The sequence below is a fragment of the Megalops cyprinoides genome, chromosome 18 (assembly GCF_013368585.1).
Source record: "Megalops cyprinoides isolate fMegCyp1 chromosome 18, fMegCyp1.pri, whole genome shotgun sequence".
NCBI lineage: Eukaryota > Metazoa > Chordata > Actinopteri > Elopiformes > Megalopidae > Megalops > Megalops cyprinoides.
The window spans coordinates 14,294,946-14,320,556 of record NC_050600.1 but is presented as its reverse complement, the minus strand read 5'-3'; the positions used below and the strand labels follow the sequence as shown (position 1 = coordinate 14,320,556).

At 38.6% G+C, this 25,611-nt stretch overlaps 3 protein-coding genes across 4 annotated transcripts in view; all 3 read left to right on the top strand.

Annotated features, from left to right (window-relative positions):
* Positions 1–1,480: 1,480 nt before the first annotated feature.
* On the top strand, positions 1,481–8,175 carry LOC118793433 (solute carrier family 22 member 4-like). Its single transcript, XM_036551610.1, has 10 exons — positions 1,481–1,837; positions 1,926–2,029; positions 3,034–3,188; positions 4,009–4,180; positions 4,536–4,677; positions 5,575–5,675; positions 6,278–6,492; positions 7,255–7,437; positions 7,683–7,818; positions 7,979–8,175. Exons 1-10 carry the CDS (start codon positions 1,481–1,483, stop codon positions 8,091–8,093), a joined length of 1,680 nt encoding a protein of 559 aa, XP_036407503.1. The 3' UTR covers positions 8,094–8,175.
* Positions 8,176–10,502: 2,327 nt separating this feature from the next.
* Positions 10,503–19,013, top strand: LOC118793489 (solute carrier family 22 member 4-like). Of its 2 annotated transcripts, XM_036551701.1 has the most exons (11): positions 10,503–10,967; positions 12,147–12,250; positions 12,908–13,062; positions 13,349–13,520; positions 13,928–14,069; positions 15,161–15,258; positions 15,675–15,889; positions 16,146–16,328; positions 17,039–17,174; positions 17,773–17,821; positions 17,940–18,011. In XM_036551701.1, the coding sequence occupies exons 1-10, from the start codon at positions 10,614–10,616 to the stop codon at positions 17,783–17,785; spliced, it is 1,572 nt and encodes a 523-aa protein (XP_036407594.1). In that variant the 5' UTR covers positions 10,503–10,613; the 3' UTR covers positions 17,786–17,821; positions 17,940–18,011. The 2 variants fall into 2 exon arrangements, with proteins under 2 accessions (XP_036407594.1, XP_036407593.1); XM_036551700.1 differs by lacking the exon at positions 17,773–17,821 and having other exon boundaries at positions 17,940–19,013.
* Positions 19,014–21,864: 2,851 nt separating this feature from the next.
* The window catches only part of LOC118792867 (storkhead-box protein 2-like), a 57,616-nt gene continuing 53,869 nt past the window's right edge, over positions 21,865–25,611 (top strand). Inside the window, exon 1 of the mRNA XM_036550692.1 lies at positions 21,865–22,418. Coding sequence (XP_036406585.1) covers positions 22,091–22,418 — 328 coding nt within the window. The 5' untranslated portion in view covers positions 21,865–22,090. The remainder of the gene's footprint in view (positions 22,419–25,611) is intronic.

The window sequence follows — 25,611 nt, the reverse complement described above, 5'->3', positions numbered from 1 at the left end:
TTTTATGGTATGATATTGAAACAAATGAGATCAATCTCTTATTGTATTAGGTGCTAATCCCATCTCCCTGGAATTCCCTTCTGTTGACAGTGTAGTCAGTGCAGTTACATTTTTCATAAACTGTTTTTTGGAAGATACAATGCTGACCAATTTCTGTGTCAACTGTTGCGTTAGCTTGTTGGGCACTAACGTTAATGTAAATGGATACCTACATGTTTAGACCGAATAGTTGACTAACAGCCTTATTTCAAGCTATCCTGATATTGTTTTATTTCTTCAATCAAGATATATGCTCCTTTAAGAACTGGAATTATGTATATAGACATAAAATTCATAGCAAGTTGTGTCGCCCCCCCAATATCAAACTCTCTCCTATGCCCTTGGTCAGTTTTTTTTTTTTTTTAGCCTAGCTCAATAATTTTCAGTTATTTTCAGAGGAAATGTCAAAGATAAAGCGTGAACAAATGAGTCATGAGTGCCGGGTGAACAATTGTTTTTTCCAGATTTTCCAGTTTTGCAGATCTGCAACTCTTTTCCTAATTTAAATATGTACTGTTCAATATGCACATTTGGCTTTTCCCTACTTTGTCAGAATGTTCTTCACTCTGTCAAACCTTATGTATTATACTACTTGCACTAAAATGTTTGAATAAAAGTATGATAATGGTTGGAATGCTTAAGAATTAGTTTGATTTTTTTTATTATTCTAGTTACCTCCCTGTTATGTTTTATATGCAACTTTGACAATGTGCCATGGCAATGTAAAATAAACCCAGCTAACAATGGTATATAAACAGATTGAAATATACTGTAACATTAGATGTAATGGGTTAATATTCAACAAAGATAGACCTGTTGGTGTCCACAGTACTATTTACTGTTACTGACATACTCCGGCCCTCTCAAAGAGCCAGGAAGAGTGATCTGGCCCTCCCGAGAAAAAGTTTTGGGAACCCTGCCGTAGTGCCAGAGCGGTGTTATTGCTTTAATGCTACAATAGCCTTCATAAAACACAATCAGTTCTTCTTAGGCAAATGAATACCCCACCCATTTGGGGTTAGAGAGTGGAGGCAAATGGGACAGCCTACCTGTCTTGTCGAACCAGTCCGTAGAAATAACACAGAACAATTTGCAACCTCACTTTAAAAATATTTGCCAGTTGTACCGTGCGTGACTTGGACTGGAAGCCACAATCGCTGCAATACTCCTTCGCAAAATTTGATTTAATTCGAAATAAGCAAGACAAATGTAAAAAAAAAAAAAAAAAAAAAAAACATTAAACCGGTCTTTATGGATTCATGGATAAGGCCAAAGAGATTTTTTAAAGGATTTATCACATTATAAGTTTTCTCTGAGGACTACGTCTGAATATTTTCACTGCTTGTTATACGCTATTTAATGAAATAATAGGCGTATTTTTTTTTCATTTATCACTTAACATTTATCAAGAACTTGATTGCATCCCATTTTCCGTTTCCAAATGAGAGATTACGAAGAAATTGTATCTTTCCTGGGGGAATGGGGGCCGTTCCAAAAGACTATTTTCTTTTTGTTGAGCGCTAGCAGTATTCCCAATGGATACGTGGCGATGGTTATGGTTTTCATCGCCGACGTTCCATCGCACCATTGTAAGCCACCCCTTAACGTAAGCAGTGCTGTCTCCGAATTAAATCACTCTATACCCACTGAGGAGGTGAAAGGAGAACTCATACTTAGCCAGTGTACTCGTTACAAAAAGGGAAACGGTTTAGCCCCAGAGTTTGGCAATGAGACGGAAGGATGCCTGGACGGCTGGGAGTTCAGCACGGAAAGATACACGTCCACTATTGTATCGGAGGTGAGTTGATATTTTACTTTATTGTTTTCCGTAACGTCCAATATAAACATTTATGACATCAAAGTGTTTTTTTTATGTGTCACTACAGTGGAACCTGGTATGTGAAGATGCTTGGAAAGCGCCTTTCAGCACAACGGTCTTTTTCTTCGGCGTGCTGATAGGATCTTTTCTATCTGGACAAATATCGGACAGGTGTGCTATGCAAATGAAATGGTCTTTTTGCCTACGTGAAAATGTGAAATATCATGAAAACGTTGCATAACACATGCCAAAAATGCATGTGGTGGTGATGGACATGCACTAAAATACATATATCACTAGTTCAATGCCAAGACATTTCAGTGGGAAAATATTGCAAGTCAGTCAAGATTTTAATTACATCATTTCTCACATTATTTTGACGCACGAAGCACAGAAATGCGGTCAAAATGCGACAGAGAATTATGCTAGCTAAATGGCTGATAGCATGTGGGGAAATTTACAGCGCAAAACCCTGTGCAATTGGAACATTTTAAGGTATCTGAAATGTTTATCCAGCTACGTATTTTCAGTTGTAAATTTTCTGCTATTTGAAGATTGCAGGATTCGATATTTCGCCTTTCAGCTGTCCATGACATTACACATACATAAACGTTGGCGTGATGTCCATTATCCCTTCATGGACAAGAAAGGATGTCAGCACAGGACAAGGTCTACCTCCATCAAAATAAACTCCCATTATTTTAGAGAAGACTTCCTCACGCATATTGTACATAGGACATATATACAGCACTGGAATATACAGAACTGGAAACCCAATGTATAATTATTGGTACTTACAGTATTGGAATACTCCGATGCTTTATTAAGGGAAGTATTCCCTGATGTAAGAAAAATGGTGTTAGCATTTATATATATATATATTTTTTACTAATGAACAGCACCATTCAATTAATTGTCACAATACATTTTATGTATTGTTTCATTCATGATAAAAATAATAAATAAATATGTAAATACATGTATTGACAGAAAAGAGATCCTGAATAAGATCTGAGGTTATTTGTGATGTCACAGATTTTTAAAAAATCACTTTAAGATTCATATAACAAAGCAAATACCTACTCAGTTTAATTTTGTACCTGGGCAGCACTTTGGTGTTGAGTTACATTGTTTAGAGGGTAGTGTCAGAGTATGCTATTGTTTTCCTCCCACAGATATGGAAGAAAGATCATTTTCTTTGCCACCATGGCATTACAGACCATCGCTAGTTTATTGCAAGCTGCCTCAAACAGCTGGGAGTTGTTCTGTGTGTTCTACTTCATCGTTGGAATGGCATATATTGGCAATTACTCTTCTGCGTTCATTCTTGGTAAGTTTGATCTTTGAACATTCTGATGCAAAAGAAAACTGCTTCTAACCAACATATAGACTTGCACACCATTACAGCATGTGAGCCTCATTTTACATGGTTTGCTGTTCAAAGATATTTCTGGAAATAGAAATATTTTTGAACAATTTGAGGACTTTTAATTCCTACAGTGGTAAAATGTAGCACACTGATGTTTAATGAACAGAAATAAGTGGAAGAGCTCCCTGCTCTAGAGATACACTATATGGACATAAGTATTCAGTTGCCAGACCATTACATTGTAATGACATTGTATACTTTAATATGGAGTTGGTCCCCCTTTTGTGCATATTGAGCTTCCATTGGGATTTCCACAAGAGTGTTTCTGTGGGAATTTGTGCCCATTCATTCTGTAGAGCATTTATGAGGTCAGGCGCTCATGTTGGATGAGAAGGCCTGGCTCGCAATCTCCATTCCAGTTCATCCCAATGGTGCTCAATAGGGTTGAGGTCAGGGATCTGTGCGGGCCAGTCAAGTTCTTCCACACCGAACTCATCAAACCAAATCTTTATAGTCCTTGCTTTGTGCACTGGGGCACAGTCATGTTGGTTTTATGTAGTGATTCAGTGTAATTCTTGAAAGAGGGTTTTAGTTCTCTTTCAGCAGGTTGAGCAACTATTTAAACCCATGGCAACAGAAATCTATAGACACCTGCAATCTAATGATTGCAGCAATAGCAATAATTATATTTTAGACAGAATGGTCATGGTTTACTAAAAGATAATGATGTCTGAAGTACTGTGGCCTCAGCACTTCATTCTTTCCTTTTGTCATCCCTCAGGGTCTGAGCTCCTCAGCAAGTCTGTTCGTATTCCATTTGCCACAGTTGGGATCAGCATGTGCTACGCTGTGGGATATGCCTGTCTTCCTTTCTTTGCCTATTTTATTCGGGGCTGGAGAATGTTGCTGGTGGCCATGACCCTCTCAGGATTCCTGTATATTCCTCTGTGGTGGTGAGAATACTTTATAAAGTGATCTATATTCTACTAATTCTACTAATTAGTAGATTCTACTAAGTATATTCTACTTTACTATTTTTAATGAATCTTCCTGGTGTTGAACACACTAAAATCATGATAATGGGACAATTTGGAAATACTCAGTTCAGTGTATCTTGTGCCAAAGCATCTGTCCCTCTTTGTGAAGTTCAACTGATGAAAGTTATCCCGCATTCCTTTACAAAAAAAAAAAAAACTGGTATGGTGTTCAGTCATGTGGTGATGGACATTCACATTCCTCTGTGCATGTTTCTGCTGGGGGCGGGGGTGAGGTGTATGGATTTTTCTGTTTATTAGATGTTTCTGCCAGGTGCATCCCAGAGTCTCCTCGCTGGCTGCTGTCTCAGGGGCGTCTGGTGGAGGCTGAGGCCATAATTCGGGCTGCTGCCTGCAAGAATCGGGTCACAGCTCCTGATGTCATATTCAGACAGGAAGATTGCACTGAGCTAATGGTAACTGGGTTCAGTGACTGACAGTGCGACACTACACAAATGCTATTTGTATTTCACTTCAAGTATTTTCACCTTATTCACTACTAATACACTTCTAACTTTTGAAGAATTTACATTTCAGTGCATGACACTGAGGTGTTTCCTTAGTGAATTAAAAAAATGCTGTCACTGTTCTTAAACTACAGTGAGGTATAAAAATGCTAACTATTGAAAATGTTAAGACAGTGAGCTCATAAACAAAGAAGACAGAGTAAAGTAATATCTGTTGAATTATTATCATTATATAAATATTTTTTAGATAAATATTGTTATTAAAGGAATTTATATATTGATATATAATATGTGGATTATGCAGCTTTAGCTATATTTTATTGGCAATGTATTTAATGAAGAGGGAGATAGTGTAGCATAGTGGTAAGGAGGAAAGCTGTTAACCAAAAGGTTGCTGGTGTGATTCCCCGGTGGGGCACTTTTACTGTACCTTTGGGCCAGACACTTAACCCCAAATTGCCTTAGTAAATATCCAGCTGTATAAATGGATAACATATAAGAATAGTATCCTATGTAAGTCGCTCTGGAAGCGTCTGCTAAATGACAGTAATGTGAAGTGTAATGGAGAAGGAGACATAGTTTTGCCAATACTTCACTTCAGCCACCTTGTGCTTGTTGGGGTTTTGCTACTCAGGGAGCCAGCATCTGAGTTTTTCCAAATACCAACAGCCGATGTTAGAGTTACTGTATGACATGCAATGCAGTTCTTTTGTGTAAACCATTTCCCTCTTTTACATAATCGCATACTGTGTTGGTTAAATTGTAAAGACTGCATAGACTCTCAATGAAAAGTTGTTTCTCTTGTTGTTTTATTGACTTTGTTTCAATTGCTTGTTACCCTTTTAGAAAAAAAATGACAATCAGAAGAGTGAGCGTATTTACACATGGCTTGATCTCTTTAAAACGGCAAACATAAGGAACATCACCATCATCCAAATTATAATTTGGTAAGTTAACATTTGCATCCGTGTTTACAAGAGATTCTGACATTATGCTTTGAAAATATGTTCTCCAGTTAGATATTGATTGTGTGTACAGTTTTACCTCTTAGGAAAATTTTTGCGCTTCATTAAATGTATTTTGTAATAGCATAGCTTTGCTAAATAGAACTAGCGTGGTCATACATAATACAAAGCTGGCCATACTAAACCAAAAATAACAGGAAACATTTTTAGATCAATGCCTCTACATTAAATTATAGATTTTTTTTTCAATAAGTTATCCAAGCATAGCAGATAATTTAGATTCCTGAATGTATGATGATGGCAGAAAACAGTGTGCAGTATTTATTTAAATACATTATTTAAATACTGTGGCACTCTAAATGCTTTGACTCTAAAAGCTTAGAACTGAAATAAAACTGTGAGCTGCTACAGAGTAAACTAGAGAGTTCATTTAATTTCAGACTTGAGTTATTGCGTCAATTTCATTTAATTATATTTCAAACATATGTTGTTTCTCTCCAGTCATTTGTATTTCCATAAAATTGATTATTTCAGTATAGCAGTGACGTGCCTAGGTGTTACTTTGCAGTGCTGTCATCCAACAGGGCAGTCATATCCATGACATACTTTGGACTTTCCTTCAACACTCCCAACATGAATGGGGATCCCTACCTCAACTGCTTAATCTCTGCAGCTACTGAGATTGTGGGCTATGGCGCCACCTGGCTGTTCCTGTGCTACATGTCACGCCGTTTCTCTCTCACCTTCATGTTGCTGCTCTGTGGAGTCACGTTACTGCTGCTCAAGTTCATTCCTGATGGTATGAGCAATAACAGGCCTTGTGGGATTCCCTCAAGGCCTTTTTATGCATTAGACAGACCAAGCCTCTCAGAAAGCAATGCACTGGTTTGTTCATCTTTATTAGGTTTGAGAATTGAGATATGTAGCTGTATAAATGAAAGAAAAAATGCTCTTAAAATGGTCAGTGATGGGTAAAATGATGATCAGGTTTATTTTGTTGCAAAATTAACATTTCACTCAAACGTTTTTGCAGTGTGTCAAGCTTGTCGCCACTGTAGGCAAAACTGCATGCAGTTCTAGTAAGACATAAAGGACAAGTTTCAAGGAACTACAGCAAAATGAGTTGAATGTCGTCAATTCTTAAGAACGAGTAGGCTACTGTACTTGTTTAACTACATATTTACAGTAGCCCCATTCCATTCATCTGTTGCTTTTATGTCTGGAACATATATTAGTAACATATACAGGAATCAGGGAACACCTGATCTTCCTGGTGAAGATGTCGAAATATATAATTACAGTCTGTGTCTGTCCCTTTTTACAAAGTTAACCTGCTGCTATGAAAACTGAATATAACGATATTTCACAGAAGCTATAAATACAAAATTTGCTGTAAACAGGCTATAAATGTTATCCACCCTTGTGTTGATGCTCAAGAATTCACCTTTTATGATGTGTGATGTTTGATGAGTATGAACTTTGTGTGGTTCAGGCAGATGTTTAGAGAGAATGGCTCCCCCACTTCATTCTGTTGTTGAGCATTTGTTCCTCTTATCCACAGAGCTGAACATCTTGGTCCTTACTCTGGTGATGACTGGAAAAGCTGGCATTAGCGCTGCATTCTGCTTTGTTTATATGTATGGCGCTGAACTCTTTCCTACAGTAGTGCGCAGCATGGGCATCGGGGCCACATCCATGGCCTCCCGCATTGGTAGCACTGTTTCTCCATACGTTGCCCATATCGGTGAGTTTACCAAGAGCCAGTCTCCCTTTGAGCATCCAGTGTTTTCAATGTGAGAGAGCTAGGATGAGAGACGCTTATAAGTGCGCTAGTGGGGCTAAGTTTATTCATATTTAATCAAGCGTGTGTCTGTGTGTGTATTTCTGTGCATTTCTGTGTGTGCGCGCATGCAGACAGTTTGTTTCCAGAATGCCATCAAATGTGCTGTGTCCTTCAGAAAGTTAATGTTTTTTCCTTTTTTTTTCCAGGAAAATACAACAAAATTATACCCTATATTCTTATGGGGGGTATTAGTATTGTGACGGGTATTTTAAGTCTACTCCTTCCAGAAACAAAAGGCAAGGAACTTCCAGAACACATCAGTCAAGTAAAACCTCTCAGATGGTATGCTTCCCCAATCTGGTAATCTGTTATAATTATACCTTTCTCCAGTGTCACATGAAATCTAAAGATAAAACTGCGTTGTGTTCACAAATTACATCTTGCAGAAAAAGGCAAAATGTCATTCTACCTTGAATTAATATTGAGCTTCCTTTTACTTTAGCTTTGGCATCAAACAGAGGCCTTTAACTGGAGATATGAGGAAAGAAAGGGAAGAAAACACAAGGTTGGGGAATGGAGCAGAGAAATTCCAGGAGGATACAGCACAGTCCGTTTGATAAACAAGTGTGGATGTAACTGAAAGGAAGACACAATTTCATATAAAAACCCAATGTCATATAAGAGCTTATGGCAAACTGCCACCCCGAAGAATCGCATCATTACATTAAATATTGATCATTATGTGCACACTGCTACAGCAACTGGTTTCAATACTCCAATACTACAATATTTTTAGCTTTTTTGATTTAGAGAAAACATTGCACACTGCAGTGAAAGGAGACCTTTAAAATTTTGCTGATGGAAAGGTTAATGGCTGCTATGAAGGACAGAGACAGTGTCTTTGACAGATGTCCACACTTACTGGATTCAATAGTAGTACATTTGGTAGAAAATTTAGTCAGCAGAAGACATGCTTTAGAATGAAACTACCCTGTATACTTCTTTTTTGCCCATTCCATACTTTTTGAAATGAATCTTCTCCCTTACATATTTTTGTTGGTTTGTCGTTTGTGTTTAAATGTGGATACATGAATGTACATATTCAAGGACATGTATGGGTGGATGAGTATGTTAATGCATGTGCATCTGTGAATGTATGCAAGTACAGCACACACACCTTTATCTTATATTCTTATATACATATGTGGGGGTGGTAGATCTGTATTTAAATTGTTCTTTCATTCTTGTTTTATTGTTTTTTTTTTTTATTTGGATTGTGGACGGTGCAGTCTTGTTTTATTATTCTGAAAACCATTAAAATTTGCTCTAAAACAAAACATTGCACACACATGCACATACTCATATATAATACATATAAAGTTATGTGTGTGTGTACACTGTCTCATAATATGATATAAATACATTTATATGTGATATAAAATAAATGATATCAAAAATCATGGAGAGCAAAGCCTAATAAAGCAGGAGTTCACAAAACTCAGTCACTGATAACAACCACAGACACAGATTTTTGATAATGAGGTGATGGATTTACACAGTGTATAATGTATTTGTAATGTCAGATTGTTAAAGGTCGTTGGTTACGTCTGCCCTAAGTAAGCAATGACAAACCAGATGGCATTCTCTTGTGCTTACATGAACTCCAAGAAAAATCAGTAGCCTGACATATGAGATATGAAAGCTTTGACTGCACTATACTCTTTGCACATGTGCAGGTTTCCAAGACTACAGAATGCCACCACTGGATACAGAATGATCAGTTAATTTCTTTCACACATGACAGTTGCTAAATGAGAGAGGGCAGACTTCATGAAGACAAATGATTTCATATCAAATGTTTTAAGACACAGTATTTGTTTAAACAAATGCATGTAATATTGTGAATTTACTATTTTAAGCCAGTTTTGTTGAGTTGGGGCCAATTCCATTTAAATTCAGTGTACCAAAATAAAATGAAGTATTTTGTATTTTAAAAATACAAAAATACATTTCCCAGGAACCATCAATGTATGCTTCTATTTAAATGTATAGGGAGTAGACTCCAACTTTTCTGGATAATTTTGCATAACTGTATCTCAAAGGGAAGTATCAAGTGAAAATGTACCTGTCAGGGCACAGACACGGACTCAACTGTCGACCAGACATAGGTTCCACGTGGTTTTATTGAAGTTGCAGGCTCTTAATGGCAGAACAGGCAGTGTCAAAAACCAGAAAGGCAGTCTGAGGCGGGGCAAAGGAGGAACAGGGGTCAAAAACAGGAACAGGCAGGGTCTAACTGCGCAGGCAGGCGGATCAGGCAATCAGGGCAAAACGGCAGGCAGAGATGAAGTTGAGGCACAGGAAACTCAAAACAGGATAGACGGGGTGGGGGGACATTAAACAAAAGCACATGGACGTCACTGACAGACAGGGAGAACACTAAAACAACAGCTAGGGGGCCGGAGTACTGACAGTACCAATTGGTGTTCTACAGCACAGTAGAGAGATTTTGCCAATCCCATCAAATACATATTACGAAATACACCAAAGTGTTTCAAATACATGTAATAGAAATACTGCCCATCCTTGTTTACAATGATGGTAGTTTTATTCATTAGGTGGAAGCTAGAGTTAGCATTTCACAGAATGTGCTATTTTCCTTTGTAAGAAGATAATGGAATTGTGACTGAGTTACTGGCAAAAATATAGAAAAATACTTTTATTGGACATTAGTTGTTATTATTCATACAGTAAAACCATTTGAGCATTCAGTTGTTGTATCTCACATTTAGCCTTTTTTGGCAAGAACACAGAAGTGAACCTCTCTCCCTACCCCTCTGTGTCTCTCTTTCTCCTCCCCCTCTTTTTCTCACACGCACACACACACACACACACACACACACACCGTTTGACGTCTCCATCGTGCACTCTGTGCTTATTTCTCCACCTCTGCCCTTGGCTATACTCCATTCAGACGTGGGCTGCAGTCGGCTCCTCCTCTCACATGAGACTGCTGTGAAAGAAGCTGCAGGGTTTAAACAGAGAGTGACAGAGCAATAAGCAAGTGGAGAAAAAACTCTGCACTCTTTCTAGTACTAATTATTTACTTTGTCTTGGATCATTCCAAACCATCGGTGATGAGGGACTATGATGAGATCACGTCTTTCCTTGGGGAGTGGGGACCATTTCAGCAGAGCATATTCATCCTGCTCAGTCTCAGCACTGTTCCCAATGGCTACGCTGGGATGTCCATGGTGTTCCTGGCTGGCACACCACACCACCACTGCAGTCTGCCTTACCTGAACGGGAGTACGACTAATCTGAGTGAAGCTCTGCCCATGGAGGAGGTAAATGGTCACCTGGACCAGAGCAGGTGCACTCGTTACAAGTGGCTCAACAGCACCGGGAAACCATTTGGAAATGAGACTGAGAGTTGCATGGATGGCTGGGATTACAGCACAGAGCAGTATGTCTCCACTATAGTGACTGAGGTAAGAATGTTGATTTTGAGCTGCATCAACTGGGTGACCTGGTTTTGCTATCAGCTGCATAACTGCATCAGCTGGATTGCATTTCTGAGAATAAAACTACTGACAATATAGTAAAAAGCAATAAATGATGAGGGCAATGTATATGAATGTATGACAAACACCACCTTGGTATCAACGTTTTGGAGCTTTTTATTTTAAGGAATTCACTATGAATTATTGTACTCACTACATTTAGTGAGAAAAAGCAGAATAAGTAAAAGTAAAAGTGAAGTGTTTTTCTTAATGTGTGGTATGCAGTCCATAAATATAACACATTTCATTCTACATAGCATTTGAATTCAGAAGTGACGGCAGAGCATGACTGCAGTCACAATAACGACACTATTCATCTCAATGACCCAAAGCATTATCCTTATTTGAACTCTCTTATCTTTGGGGCCCACAAGTGCCCTGCCATACTTTGGCAGCAGTCAAAACAGAATATCAACGTTGTTGTAGAACATTCTGGTGAACATTCTGGAGGGCTACAAATAAAGAAATAAAGAAAAAAAGAAATCAGCTAATGCTGGCAGTGGGTAATTCATTGTGCTTTAATTTGTATGTTATACATACATACATATTATGAAAGAAGTTTCAGGGCCATTAAAAGTTTCAGGTAACTTTTGCCAGCACTGCCTTTGTTTGCTCTCCACTCAATGGTGTGACGTGTCAGACTTCAGCATGATGTCCACTTATGCTGGAGGTTTTGGTATTCTTGCCATTATTCCTTCTGAGGTCATCTACATGTCTAACTTGAACATCCAGATAATAGAGTACTTAACAGGACATTTACCTTTGACACCTGAAACAGGTTTTTCTTTTTGGAATGCTCGCCTGGGTGTTAGCCTCCATGAAATCTTTGATCTAACAGGCCTCCCTTTGTGGCATCACATGCATGTGTTTTCCACCATGGCTCAGACTTAAATAGTACCTGTTGTCTGTTTCTGTGAACCACACTAGGCTCCCTTGTTTAGTGTGCGTCAGTGAAGATTACATTACAGTGTTTAACTGTGTTATGAAGAGGTAGTAAGAATACCATGCCCGCTGCCCTCAGGCTTGAGTCCTAATAAGGCGTTTAACGTGATAATAGGCATGCCTTCGTGCTGCCATCTTGTGGATCTGTGTGTGTTTCCTTCACAGTGGAACCTTGTGTGTGGGGATTCCTGGAAGGCGCCGTTCAGCTTGTCTGTTTTTTTCATGGGTGTGCTGACTGGCTCCTTCATTTCTGGTCAGATTTCAGACAGGTATCTAAGCTGGCTAGAGGTGGAATCAAGCATTTTTCTTGCTGTGTTTTGTAAATGTGCCTTCAGTGTGAGGGCCTGTTCATATAATGTTTACGTTAACACTGCTCTAATGCATATTATACCCTTTTCAGTTGAAGGGCTTAAGTCATATAACATACCAGAACTGCACTGCCATCTCATTGTTCTACCCATTATGAGCTACTACACCCTCAAATCAATTACAGACTAGAGTCATGCTCCCACATAGCTGGGATTCCTCTGCAAACAGCTCCAAGTTTAGAAGAACCATTGTGGTCAATTTTGTAATTTCAGATTAATTTTAATTCTCAGCATCAACAGAAGGTCTGGTACTGTGAGTGTTAATATTGTAATATTGCATGCGCCATATGATGTTCTATACTGCAGGAAGAGGTCAGTTCTTGATTTGTTGACATTCTTTTCAGTTCTGTACAAAATAGCCTCATACTTGACCATAGCAAAGTGTCTTTCTCCAGCCCACAAGCAACAGTCACATAGAGGTGTAATCACTTTTCATATATTCTCTTTCATATATTCTCATTTGTCAAAATCTGGACTTGCAATTAGAGTACACATTAAAGCAATAAGTGTTTTGTGACTGAGTACAAAGCAGTTTGATGGAATGTTCTTCTATTCTAGATTTGGCAGGAAGGTTGTTCTCTTCATCACCATGGCAATGCAAACGATCTTCAGTCTCCTCCAGCTGGCCTCCGTTAGCTGGGAAATGTTCTGCATCCTTTTCTTCATCGTTGGAATTGGACAGATATCTAATTATGTTGCAGCCTTCGTTTTAGGTACAAGGAACCGCAAGTCATTTAAACTATGCTTTAGTGATTTCACAACGTAAAACAATACCTTAAAACCGTAACCCAATTCAAGCTCTCTGTAAATATCCATTCTGCTGTGTTTTTTGCCAGTTCTTACACATTACAGCCAGTTCAGCCATCACTGAAATGAATAAAATATTGTGTGAGAATCCAGACCTTTAATGCCTGCATGGGTATGTTACTTAAAGGTAAAGACAAAGCACAACAGCAGTTAGAATGACTGCACATGTCACTGATGTGCGCCCTCCTCCAGGGACAGAGCTGCTGGGAAAGTCTTCTCGCGTCACCTTCTCCACCCTGGGTGTGTGCGTGTTCTACGCACTGGGCTACGCTCTCCTCCCGTTCTGCGCTTACTTCATCCGTAGCTGGAGGATGCTGCTGTTTGTCCTCACACTGCCGGGAGTCCTCTACATCCCGCTCTGGTGGTGAGGCCCTGCACAGCACACAGAACAACAGAGCTGAACTTCAGTAGTTCATATCAATCCGAAGGTCACCTGAAAGATCACCTCTTATGAACTGAAATGCCATCGTTGCGAAAGAACTGTGCGTTACATTACATTTTTGTCATTTAGCAGATGCTCTTATCCAGAGCAACTTACATAGGTTACAGTATTTACATGTTAACCATTAATACAGTTGGATATTTACTGTGGCAATTCTGGGTTAAGTACCCAAGGGTACAGCAGCGTCGCACCGGGAATTGAACTTGGCAACACTGGTTATGAGTCCAGTTGCAGGCTATATCATTGCAGTCTCTGAACAGCATCTGCTTCAGTTTTCAACACATAGATTTGGCTAAACCTTTCTCTATTCCCACCCACCTGTGTTGCAGGCTAATTCCAGAGTCTCCTCGCTGGTTACTGGCTCAAGGGCGCATAAAGGAAGCAGAAGCCATTGTCCAAGCTGCAGCCAAAAAAAACGGTGTCACTCCTCCACAGGTTATATTTAGTGGATTGGACTCTGCTAAACTCATGGTAATGTCTTCACTATTTAAAGAATGGGTTGTCCACCTGTATTTTAATCATGTTTTTACATCATCACGACATTTAAGTCAAATTTTTCCATATCACTCTGCACTTTGTGACATGCTCTCCATAACAGGAATATGCATCAGGAAATGTTGTACTCGGATGTGCATACATGCAATTATGCATATTAACAATACAAGTTTAACAAGGACAACAAAATCGTTGCACTGTAGTGTAACTGTGAAGCATTGAAGTTCATTTTGTGATGCAACACCGATGCATGTAATACAACAGACATGAATTTTCATCCTCATTAATGTTTGATAATCATTTTATGAACTGTCCTACAAACATTATGTATTGACATTAATTATCAGATGTCATAACACTATAACAGTAAGATAATTTTATCATAGTGTTGGCTTGTTGGCTTGTAATCCAATGTTAAAGTTGAATGACATACAAGATCCTAGAATCAATAAAAATGTTTCAGTGCTCACTGTATTTCATATAGAACTCAAACGGGCCTATAGTTCCTCATTATTTATTCCACACAGTTTACCCATTTATCATCTATGGTAATTTCCAGTCTGTGAGGAACAACTGACAGACTCGTTTACAATTTGAATACAGATTTCCTGATGTCAAGGAAGTTCATAACCATGACACTGTGTACTTTCATAACAGACTTGACAGCATCTTGTGATAAATCAAAAACATGCTTTCCAGAATTATAGAACAGCCCACTTTTAACACTACTTAATTATTTGACTAAATAATAAACTGAAAAACACCAGCAGACTGGGCTGCTTTTGGAAGTGATCAATGTGTATTAGTAAGATGTTTAGGGTGGGGTTATCTATGATCTTATTATTGTTGACATAAAATGGCACTCTTTTTAAGTATAACAATCTTGTTGGCAGAAATGATACAGAAGTGATAGTTCGATCTTTAAGAGAGAAATTTTTCAAGGTTGTATTCTTTCATAGAACCTTCCATTATTCAATTTAAATGAGCATACCACATTTGTGTGGTCAGACAATAAGAATGTTGACTGTGTGTATGGCTTGCATCTTTTCCTCTTACTCTGATTCCAGCACAGTGACACTCACAACACTAATACCTCATACTCATACCTGGATCTGATCAGGACAAGTAAGATGAGGAATATAACCATCCTCAATGTCATCCTCTGGTAACTTAATGCAACCTTCCATTTATTGTCTCACAGCAAAACAGAAATTATTTGTAGTCTATAAAAGAAATTGGTTTAATAGTGTGTGCTCATGTACATTTTTATCTCCATTATGTTTTTATGGTATGATATTGGAGTGAACGAGATCAATCTTTTCAGAGTATTGAGTGCCTATCCCATCTCCCTGGATTTCCTTTCTGTTGATACAGTGTTTTCAGTGCAGTTACATTTTTCATAACAACAAACTGTTTTCTTGCAAGATTCATTGCATAGCAGAACCAATGCTATGCCCCAGGAAAGTGTTACAGAATATCAAATATTTCTACTTCAGACCTGTGAAGATGCAGAATCATCAGTCATACATAATGACATCCTCTGACAAATAAGGCAAACCTTTCTTTGATGGATTTTGGCAGGTTCATGGTAACCATCAGCTACTTTGGCCTGTCTCTAAACACCCCCAACATGAATGGTGATCCCTACTTGAACTGTCTGCTCTCTGCACTCATGGAGGTGGCAGCTTACTTCTGGGCATGGCTAATGTTGAAGGTGACCTCCCGACGGGCGGTTATCTCCTCCACTCTGCTGACAGGAGGGGCTGTGCTGCTTCTCACCCAGATCGTTCCTCGAGGTAAAACAGCATTATTTGATCCTATGTATGCATATCTTAAAAATTGAACTCTTCACTCTTCCTGTAATCTATCTGTCGTGTTGTTCTCCCACTGACTGTTCCTAGAAGCTGTCTGTCTTCCTATCCTCACACAAACAATGTGTTTGCACGAGTCTGGATTCAGCAATATCTCAATGAGACTGTGCTCTTCCTTATAATCCTCACCCAGGTGCTTTTTTTATCAAGATGTGTCATTTATCTAATTCCCTTCCTTTAGACCTCAACATCCTAAGCATTGTGCTGGTGATGATCGGGAAGTTCGGAATTACAGCGGCATTCTCTGTGATGTACATTTCGGCCATGGAGCTCTTCCCCACAGTCGTGCGGGGGATGGGAGTGAGCATCTGCTCCATGGCCTCCAAGATTGGGAGCACCATCTCCCCCTACTTCGCCTTCATTGGTGGGTGGTCCTTCCCAGCTCATACTGTACCTCACCCACAAAAGAGTGATGAAACTGTGAGAGTTCATAGTTATTATGTTATCTGTGATAATTTCCACAATATAATGATGCTTACCTTTTGTCAGGTCAAAACATTCAAGTATCCATTCCTATTTACTGTAGATATGAAGTGGAATGTTTCTACATGTCCCCATATGAACCCTCATCAAAATGATCAATCACAAAGTTTAAGGGAAACTTGAGCTAAGGATCTGAAATGGCATTTAACGTAAATCATATATGAATTGTGATACTGCACTGCGTCTTAGCCCGACATATGCAAGGCATTTGAGTTAATGTACTGTAATGCTTAATGAGCCCTCTCTAGAATTTATATTTGTTGTTTTCTACTCATGGGCCTTGTTTAAGGGAATAGTCAGTATTCTTACAGAGAAAGATTTATCTCTTTTCTAGTGAAGGTAAAATGTTAATACATTTTGATTAATGACCGCAAGAGTAAAGTGACATAGTTGTGAGGGGCATAGCTCCTTTCTGGTTACTGAGCAGCAGAGATTACTGGTTCAGCTCCCAAGTGGAACACTATATCTGAAAATTACCCACTTACATTAATTGTGAAAATGTTCCTTAGAAGGTTTCCAGAATTCTCAGTAACTTACAAAGGAGAATTTCTATCCCAAGTTCAGACCACTCTTACTGGTGACACCCCCCAGGTGCATACAACGAGGCTCTCCCCTACATTGTGATGGGCCTTATGACTCTGACTGTGGGCCTGCTCAGTCTGCTGTTGCCTGAAACACAGGGTATCCCACTGCCAGAGGACCTCTCCCAAACGCAGAGCCTCAACTGGTGAGTTTCACCATGTTCAATAACTCTGTCGATGCAAATACACAGTCTTAACACTTATAGGCTTATTTTAGTCAATAATTAAACCCCTTTGGGAAAAGTCATTACAGATGACTATTTGAAGATCCTGTTGCACACTGCTTTATGTCACAGTCTGACACTAGGGAAAGCCTATATTTTGATGTGGCTATATCAGTACCCTTCAGTACCCTTTTTATTACCATCTGTTTATATATCTAAATTGGTATTTTCAACATACTGAATTAAAAAAATACATACTGATATTTTTTGACACTAACAGCTAGTTGTGAAGTGTGTTTTAGTGGAAGATTCACAGAACAGCTACACAATCTACAACTCTAGAGCACAGTATGGTATCATATTCCTGCTTTTTTCATTCGAATGGCTTTAGAACACTATGAAGAAAGTGAAAATAGCTATCTGGACAGATGTGTGATGCCATTCTACATATGAATGTGGTACAGGCAGAAGTGAAAATACCTGAAACTGAACACCTTGCTCAGGCTTTTACCTGTATCAGAATAATGAGGGTTTTGGAGAGATGTGATCAGTGTTTGTTTCTTGGAAAATCTACATAAAGGAAACCAGACTGAAGAGAGTTATGGGAGTCACGGGCAAGTGTGGTTCAGGTAAATTTTGGAGTCATTGAGGAATATTTGCAAGAATGTACTTCAATGAATAGTGTGTGTTTCTCAGACAAAAGGCCAAGTTTTATCCTGAGGCTATCCAGTAAATCCTTTTGTCCAGCTGCTTCCACAGATGTGCCTGCTGTCAGGAACAGGAAGGAATGCTTCCAGAAGAAACAATTCACTGAAAAAGAACGGGATGCGTGTCAATCAGATCACAGTCATACCTGTGCAGAGATGGCAGCTTTGTTGTTCCACTGGGAGATAATGGACACTTTTCCATTTCCATATTTTTCACAATGACTTAATTCATGTAAGTCTTTGTGTATGGCCAAAAATGTTTACATTCAGTTTGCTTAAAAGTATTGAACTCAACATGCAATGAAATTGAATCGCACTTAATTGAATGAATTGATCCAAGGATTTGAACACAAAATAGTGACTTGATTTATTTTACTGGTGCAAATTTAAGTTTGTCAACTTTTATTAAGCTGTTAAAATGATTCTAACATATTGTTCATGCATACATGTACACAGGACAATGCTGGCGTTATCACTGGGAAATGGGCATAGTTTAACCTATTTCAACTACATTCACTGGTCTACTACTGGCATTAACTGCCTCATTACTATTGGGTATCAATGCCAAATGCCCTTCTGCAGTATTTACTGTTTACATTGCACTGCTAAATTGCAGCTCTAGGTGTTAGGATAAATTTTATTATGTTTGCTGCCATTATGTCATTTGGCAGCTTTACTCTGCTTATAACAACTGTTTTGCAAATATACCTTTTGTTTTTTCCCAGCATTTATTTTGTAACTTTCTGCATTATATTGTAATACAATGGCATTTCATCTGGTGACAGGCCTATAGTGTTGTGTAGTATATAAATTGTTGTGTCTGCATTAGTGTTAGAAATAAGAAATGTTAACAAAATTTATATCATCTGACCTGCCTCTGGTGACAGTAACAATAAGTAAAGCATATTTTAAATTTTTGAATGAAATTCTGCAGAGAATGAAAACCGACAGTGTGATTTCAACAGCTAAAATGAACGAATGCTAAATTGCTCCCTTATATTAGCCAGCCACTCTGTTTAAGGTGGTTAATGTTTTACTCATAAACTGTACACCTGTTTGATTATTTACTTTCACTATTCATGCAGGCAGTTTGGTAGTATTTAATACAGTTGTGGGGAGCATTTTATAACATATGTTTCTTTTAAATTCATTCATTGTTATTGGAAATATTTGTGTTGTATAATATATTTTATACATATGATTTTCACTGACTACATTACTGTAGAATGGGTTTTTGCAGAATTTGTGGGTTTCTTTTTAGGGTATTACATTTTGTAAATGTATGTTTACATGAGCAAAATATATATACTAAATACATAGAAAAGTCATATGGTGCCTACAGACTGAGAGATTTCAGCAATATAAGTTTTTTGCAAGCCACACTGTGCGACATGGATCTAATAAACTTGGGTACGACATCAAGTTTGATGTATGTAGACTGTACAATGATAATACCCACTGAATTGTAGCCTACGACACAAGTCAATATACTTTGTCATGGATATTCTACATTAATTACATAATATTGTATGCATTGTATGGGTTTATTATACTGATGCTCAAAGTAAGTGGCTCCCAATACCAATCCTGGTTGGCCAAAATCCAGTAGATTTTCAAGCCATCTGTAAAATACTAACTCTGATATCTGTTGAATAAAGGTAAACTACCATAATTAAGGGATTTTTTGTTGATTAAGGTTCAGTGCCTGAAATCCTGCAGAGGGGTTACTTAGCTCATTTTGAATGCAGGCTGCGCTCTTTAATTTGGGTTCAAAACTGGCCATCTCATCCGGTGACAATGACTGGAAGTCCACAATGGCTGAGCAAATTGGCTTGTTCCAAAGAGGATATGGGTGGGTAGGTTGACTATGGTTGCTTCATCTTACCCTGAGAGTCATCAGACACCTGTTAAATGCTTTGATTACATCAGTGGAGTAGTGCCTATCCTCCAGATTGGCACCAGTTTCACTGTGGAGCACTGTGAAACCACTATTAGCTGCAAGGTGGAAAAACAGCTAGCTGCAAGGTTATTGTATTGGAGGATTTCATTCGTCTTGTTTCAGCAGACCAGCATGACTGCAGAGGTTGTTTCAATGAGACACGTCTAATATACAATTGGAAATCCCAAAACATGAAACAGAAAACATGCAAAAATCACAGAATCATTTCAGGAACTACAATACCCACAAATTATAACTGGGTGAATGAATGGATTCTGATCGTAATGCCCTTTATTTGCAGGATTTCCCATTTAATTTGATGAAATTTAGAAAAAGAAAAAATCAAAAGCTGGCAGTTAAATTTTATGTCAGACTAAATGTTTTTTCATACTCTGTCATCAAATAACACTTATCAGGATTGCAAAACCTAAATTTGACAAAGACTTATAGAAACAATCATTTTAGCAGGAAGAAGAATATGTTTAAAATTATTTGTAGGTTGACAAAACATTTTCAACTTACTCTTGTAAAACAATGTACGAATAAGTCTTATGTACATATAGGTGCCAACAAGGGAGATTCGTTCTTAAAATATGTTTAGCTATTATTTGTCACGTTCATACTAAGTTACTACCCTCTGTTAACACCTAATCCTCATGTGTGGTAAAATAGCAACATGGCCAGAAAACGAATTTATATTTCAAAAACTGCGCCTTTAATGTTAGTGTGCAAATGAATTTGTATAAAAAATAAGAAGTGATATAGGTAGCCGATCAATGCAAACGAAAGTAGGTGTGATGTTTACCCGTCAACAGAACCTAACAGGTTAGCTAGCTGACGAACTACTTTTGTAGCCTTGACACATTTAGGCTTTACAAAGTGTTTACAATAGAACAGATATAACTGGAAATTACATTTAAACTCAGTAGGCTACTGTAATTTTGGTATTTTAATTGGACGGGTAGCAATGTACAGTAATGTAACGGACTAATTCTTTGGTATTATAAAAACATACGTCAGATAAACATGTTTGATGACCATTTAAAATTCGCATATGAGTCAGTTGTATAAAAACAACAATGCACGAAGGGGCGTGGTTCTCGGTGATGCCAACGGTACTCGGCCCCGCCTCCGCCTTAGTGACTGCAGCAGCTTGGTACCAATGATCGTAGTAACGCACACTCTGTCGAGTATTATTGCTTTATTGGAACATGCAAGAGTTTATTACAATACAACAATTCTGGAAAAAATGCAATCCACAATCAATAAAAAACACTTTAGATGTATTGTTTTTATTGATATATTTGTTTAATTGGTTTTCTTAGGTTTAGATGTGGATCGATTCTTTTCCCTTACAGCCACCAAAGCAGTTGAGCCTTATCCCCAATAATCTTCGAAATTGGTGGTATGGTGCAAATTATGGTTGTGTAAACTCATGGGTCGAGAGGGATGTTGTAACCTACCCAAGTGCCCGCTATCTGAAGACAGTCTGTGGGAGGTGCTACACGAAACATATGGGGGCTGTTGTGTCTCCCAGTGGTTGACCGAACCTACGGGAGTGCGGCTATCATCTACGTCTATTACAGTTGGCAAGGCGGCGATGAGACAGGAGCAACGCAGTCTGCGGGGCAGCGGGGGCAGACACTCTAAGGAAACGCAATGCCAAGTCCTCGGCGGTGCAGTTGTGTAATATGGCCAAGTAAAACAATGCGATTTAAAATAGCATCATCATAATGCTGAAACACAACCAGGTACAAATGAAACCCGTTGCGCTATATTTCGTTGCATGGGAAGGCGGTATTCTAAAGGTGGCATGTGCAGGGAACGATGAAGCCTGCAGAGCGATATGCTTTCAACTGTGGAAGGCTTGTCTGCGAAAAATGCATAAGTAGGTCACCGCAACATGATGTGCTGCGCTAGCAAGGTGAGGAAAGTGGCTATTTACCGTTGCTCGAATGGATTAGGCGTTTATAAGGCTATCAGATGTCACGCGTGCGATAATATTTGTAAATGAGCATGTGTGCATTCGTGGAAAGTGTTCTGAATACCCGTTTCATGAAATGTTTCGCCGTTATGCGGACCGTTACTGAGTATGTGTGAACGAAATATTCATTGAATCCATGGAATAATGTGTTCGTTTTGGAAATTTAACAAAGTACGCAATAAAACGCCATACCGGACGTGCTGTGTGATGGAAATTGGTCGGTGGTATAATTTATGACACGCTTAGCCTGTGATGCGCTCGTTAGACAATGGATAAGTTTTTGCAGATTGCCCCTCACTCCCTGGCCATAGTGCTTGCTCGGGTCGGAAATGAAGACTCGCCGCAGGTGTCGGAAAGCGAAAAGCCGCAGCAACACCACACTGGGTATGAAATATTCGCGGACTTCAAAGCCGAGAACACGCAACACTTCTGGAATCAAAAAGTTCCCGACGCCATATCGGAGACCTTTTTCCTGGGCTGGATTGATGAGCATGTGCTGCTTATCCAGGGGAAAGAAGATCATCTGGAGGTGTTGAGAGAAGGATGGATGAGGAGGTCTCTCAAACCGCCGCGAGGGTTCGAGATCAAGTACCTGGGTAAGCAACCAATCCACATTTTTAGCTCACCTGTTGGCAAATAGAAAACACAGGATACCGTTGAGATGAATTTGCTAAAACTGTTAGTAAAACAGGCTACGCTGGTTTGGATGGACTCCTCCTGAGTCTTACTCCAGAGTAATTACAGGCTCCTTGTCATGTGTCTTTAGTCTTCTGACGTGCCTTTGAACGGTACTGTGAACAAATGATTCGGGCTGGCTTCCACATTCTTCAAAAATGACAGTCCAGAAGGGGCAAGAGCAGTATGTGGGAAAGGGACTAGCTGAACTATACAGTTGGATGAGTTTGCTATGGTCTCTAGGCAGAAACAAGCTTTGTAATTGTGTTTGTGGAGAGAGGTGTGGGCAGCTTTTATGTGATAAGAATGCAGAGGCGTACACTAACTCTGGAAGACATGAGTCCTAGCGTTACTGCAAAATTATGTGCTTAAAATCTGAGTAATAGAAGCCCTTTCTGTGTGTGCTTTGAGGCAAACGCCTAGGGGTGAGATGATAACTCAGGAAACTTAACCTGTCATAGATTGCGAAGCATCTATACTGGATCAGTGCAAGGCTAGCATATGTCTGTCATGTACGCTCCAGTGACTCTGGACATCTTTGGTATGTTTGTCACTTCAGATATACACGTTTGTTGTGAAGGTGTGGAATTGTTTTATTTGACAACATTGCCATCAGGTACAAAACTGAACATGTATTTTTTTATATGTGAATCTGATCAATCAACTCCTCATTATTTGATAAGTTCACCTATGAATGGTGTGTGAGTGTTATTTTTTTATGTCAGGTGAAATATGTAGATCCTTTCCAAATGTTTGCTTGTTTTTCTGGTTTCCCTAAAAATCAACTCAGATCCATCAGGTCTGATCTTTCTTAACTCCAATGTACATCATTCACACAACAGCCAAACCTAACTAAGCTAAATCTCACAAAAGCAGAATCTAACTAATTTAAGCATTCAGTTGGATAGGATATAGCACATCAAAAATGTTGCTGTTTAAGACTATTTCCATCTTCCCAAGATTTAGGCTCTCAAGCATTAATTCATCACGTCATAATATTTTGACAAATGCTTTGTAGCAGTCACTTTTTGTCAGCGTGAAACTACATTGGGTCATTGCATTTGTGAGATCAAATATTTGATTCATCTAGGATCAGTTGGGATATTTACAAAATAGTTTGCTTGTTGCTTGTTTTAATATGAATGAAGTAAATGCCATGTGCTAGGGTTCTCGTGCCTTTAGTCTTTTTAATCTGAGTAGCAGTGCTTATCAGCATTCATTATTTTATTTGTTGCTTTTTTTCAAGAAAAGCCTGCTGGCGTATGCTGTAAATGGCAATACTATCTAATAGTGCATTTTTACAGTTTTTTTTATTTTACCACAGGCCATCCCATTGTGTGGTGGAAAATTGAGGTTCCTTTTATAACACAGTTGCACATGGAGTGTAGCAGGAGTGGAGGTTGTAAAAGCTTTAATGAATGGTGGATGAATGACATTTCCTCTACCATAATTTTTATGGCTGTAGCTGTGGGCGGCGGTGGCTCTCAAAGTAAAGTTCCAGTGGACAGAGGGGTAAATTGTACCGCTGCATCTCACCCATTGTGTTTGGTATGCCTTGCAGAACAGCGCCGTGCCTGACATGGGGAAAGCCGTCATTGCTGTTTATACTTGTTCAGCATGTTTGTAGTCAGAAGAGTATACCATCACCCTGTCTTTGCAATTACCTCTTCATTTTTTGTTAGTGAGCCTCTCTTTGTAGGTGATCCTGCATGAATTTATGAAGTTCCATTTGTGTTCTGGAATAATTTGTGATTATTCAACTGGAAGTAAAGGCACCTCTTGTTTTTCTCACCCCTGCAATGCACTCTTGATACTTATGAAGTCCTGAAATGTGGTGAATGCAAATTTCCTTTACATTCAGCTTTCTTCACACTACAAGTCCCACAATGCACTGCACCACCACAGCAAGACACCAGAGAAAACAACAACTGGAGGGTAGGCCTATCTCCACTGGTGTCATTTGAGTGACTCACATATGCCACAAGAGTCACTATAAGATGCTAAAGAACTGTTGAATTAGGAGACGCAGGCTGGTATAACATACTGCACCCCTAGACTACATTTTTGCCTTGAGTTACCAGAGGTAAATCTGGAAAATATCGACATGCCAAGTCAAAAGATCTGGACAGAATTATTCGGTTTAGGTTTGAAGAATGTAATTGAAAGAGTGACACTTGACTGACTTTACATTTTGTGCCTGAGAGCTGTAAAACAGTTGGTCTGTGTAATTGCTGCTGTAGATCTACAAATGAGTTGCTACTAATTTTACGGTTGGGTTTTTACCTTGAAATATGAGTAGTTTATACAGAGTAATAATAATAAACCTGGAATGAACCCGACAGGCTGAGCTGAAATGAAGATCTTAAAAGAGAGAAAAGGCTGCAGTGTTTCGCTTAAAGCCGTGTTATTTTATAGTTTCCAGATTGATGAAGATCTGAGCAACACTTCAACTATATGTGAAAGTGAAGCTGGCATTGCAGATAGCCAGAAGTAATTAGTAATTAAAACCTGCAGATGTAAATATTTGAACGGTTCCTCAATAAACTCTCAAAAAACTGTCCTGTTTGTCCTGTCCTGAGTTTATTTAAACAAAACAATCTGACATGAGTGAAATAACAGGTGGTCATATGTTCACTTTGTGTGTCAAGATTGGAATTTGTGAAAATGTATTTCAGCAATTTTTTGTGAATGCACTTCACAAGTTCATCATTGTGAACAAAGTAACGGCATGTTGTCTCCTCGTAAATATGGAAATTGTTTAATATTTCGCGTAAACATACTCATTTTGATATCACTCATTTCATTCTGAATACCAGCAGTTGCTTTCTTGATGTCAAGCTTTGTTGCAGATATCAACAGTTCTGGCAATGTACAATTCAAATATTTCTTTCATGAAGTTGATATTTAATATCAAGTATGTGTGTAACAGTAATTGCACATTATTGAAGTTTATGTAATTTTATTGATGGGAAAAGTTAATTTTGGAGTAAGTAGGCTAATGTATGTTTGTATTTATTAGAGTAAGTAAAACATTTCAAATATTTTGCTTTTGATATCAGGCTTATGTTTATTTATTTACTGATGCAGTGTTGAAATTTAATTTAATTACACAAT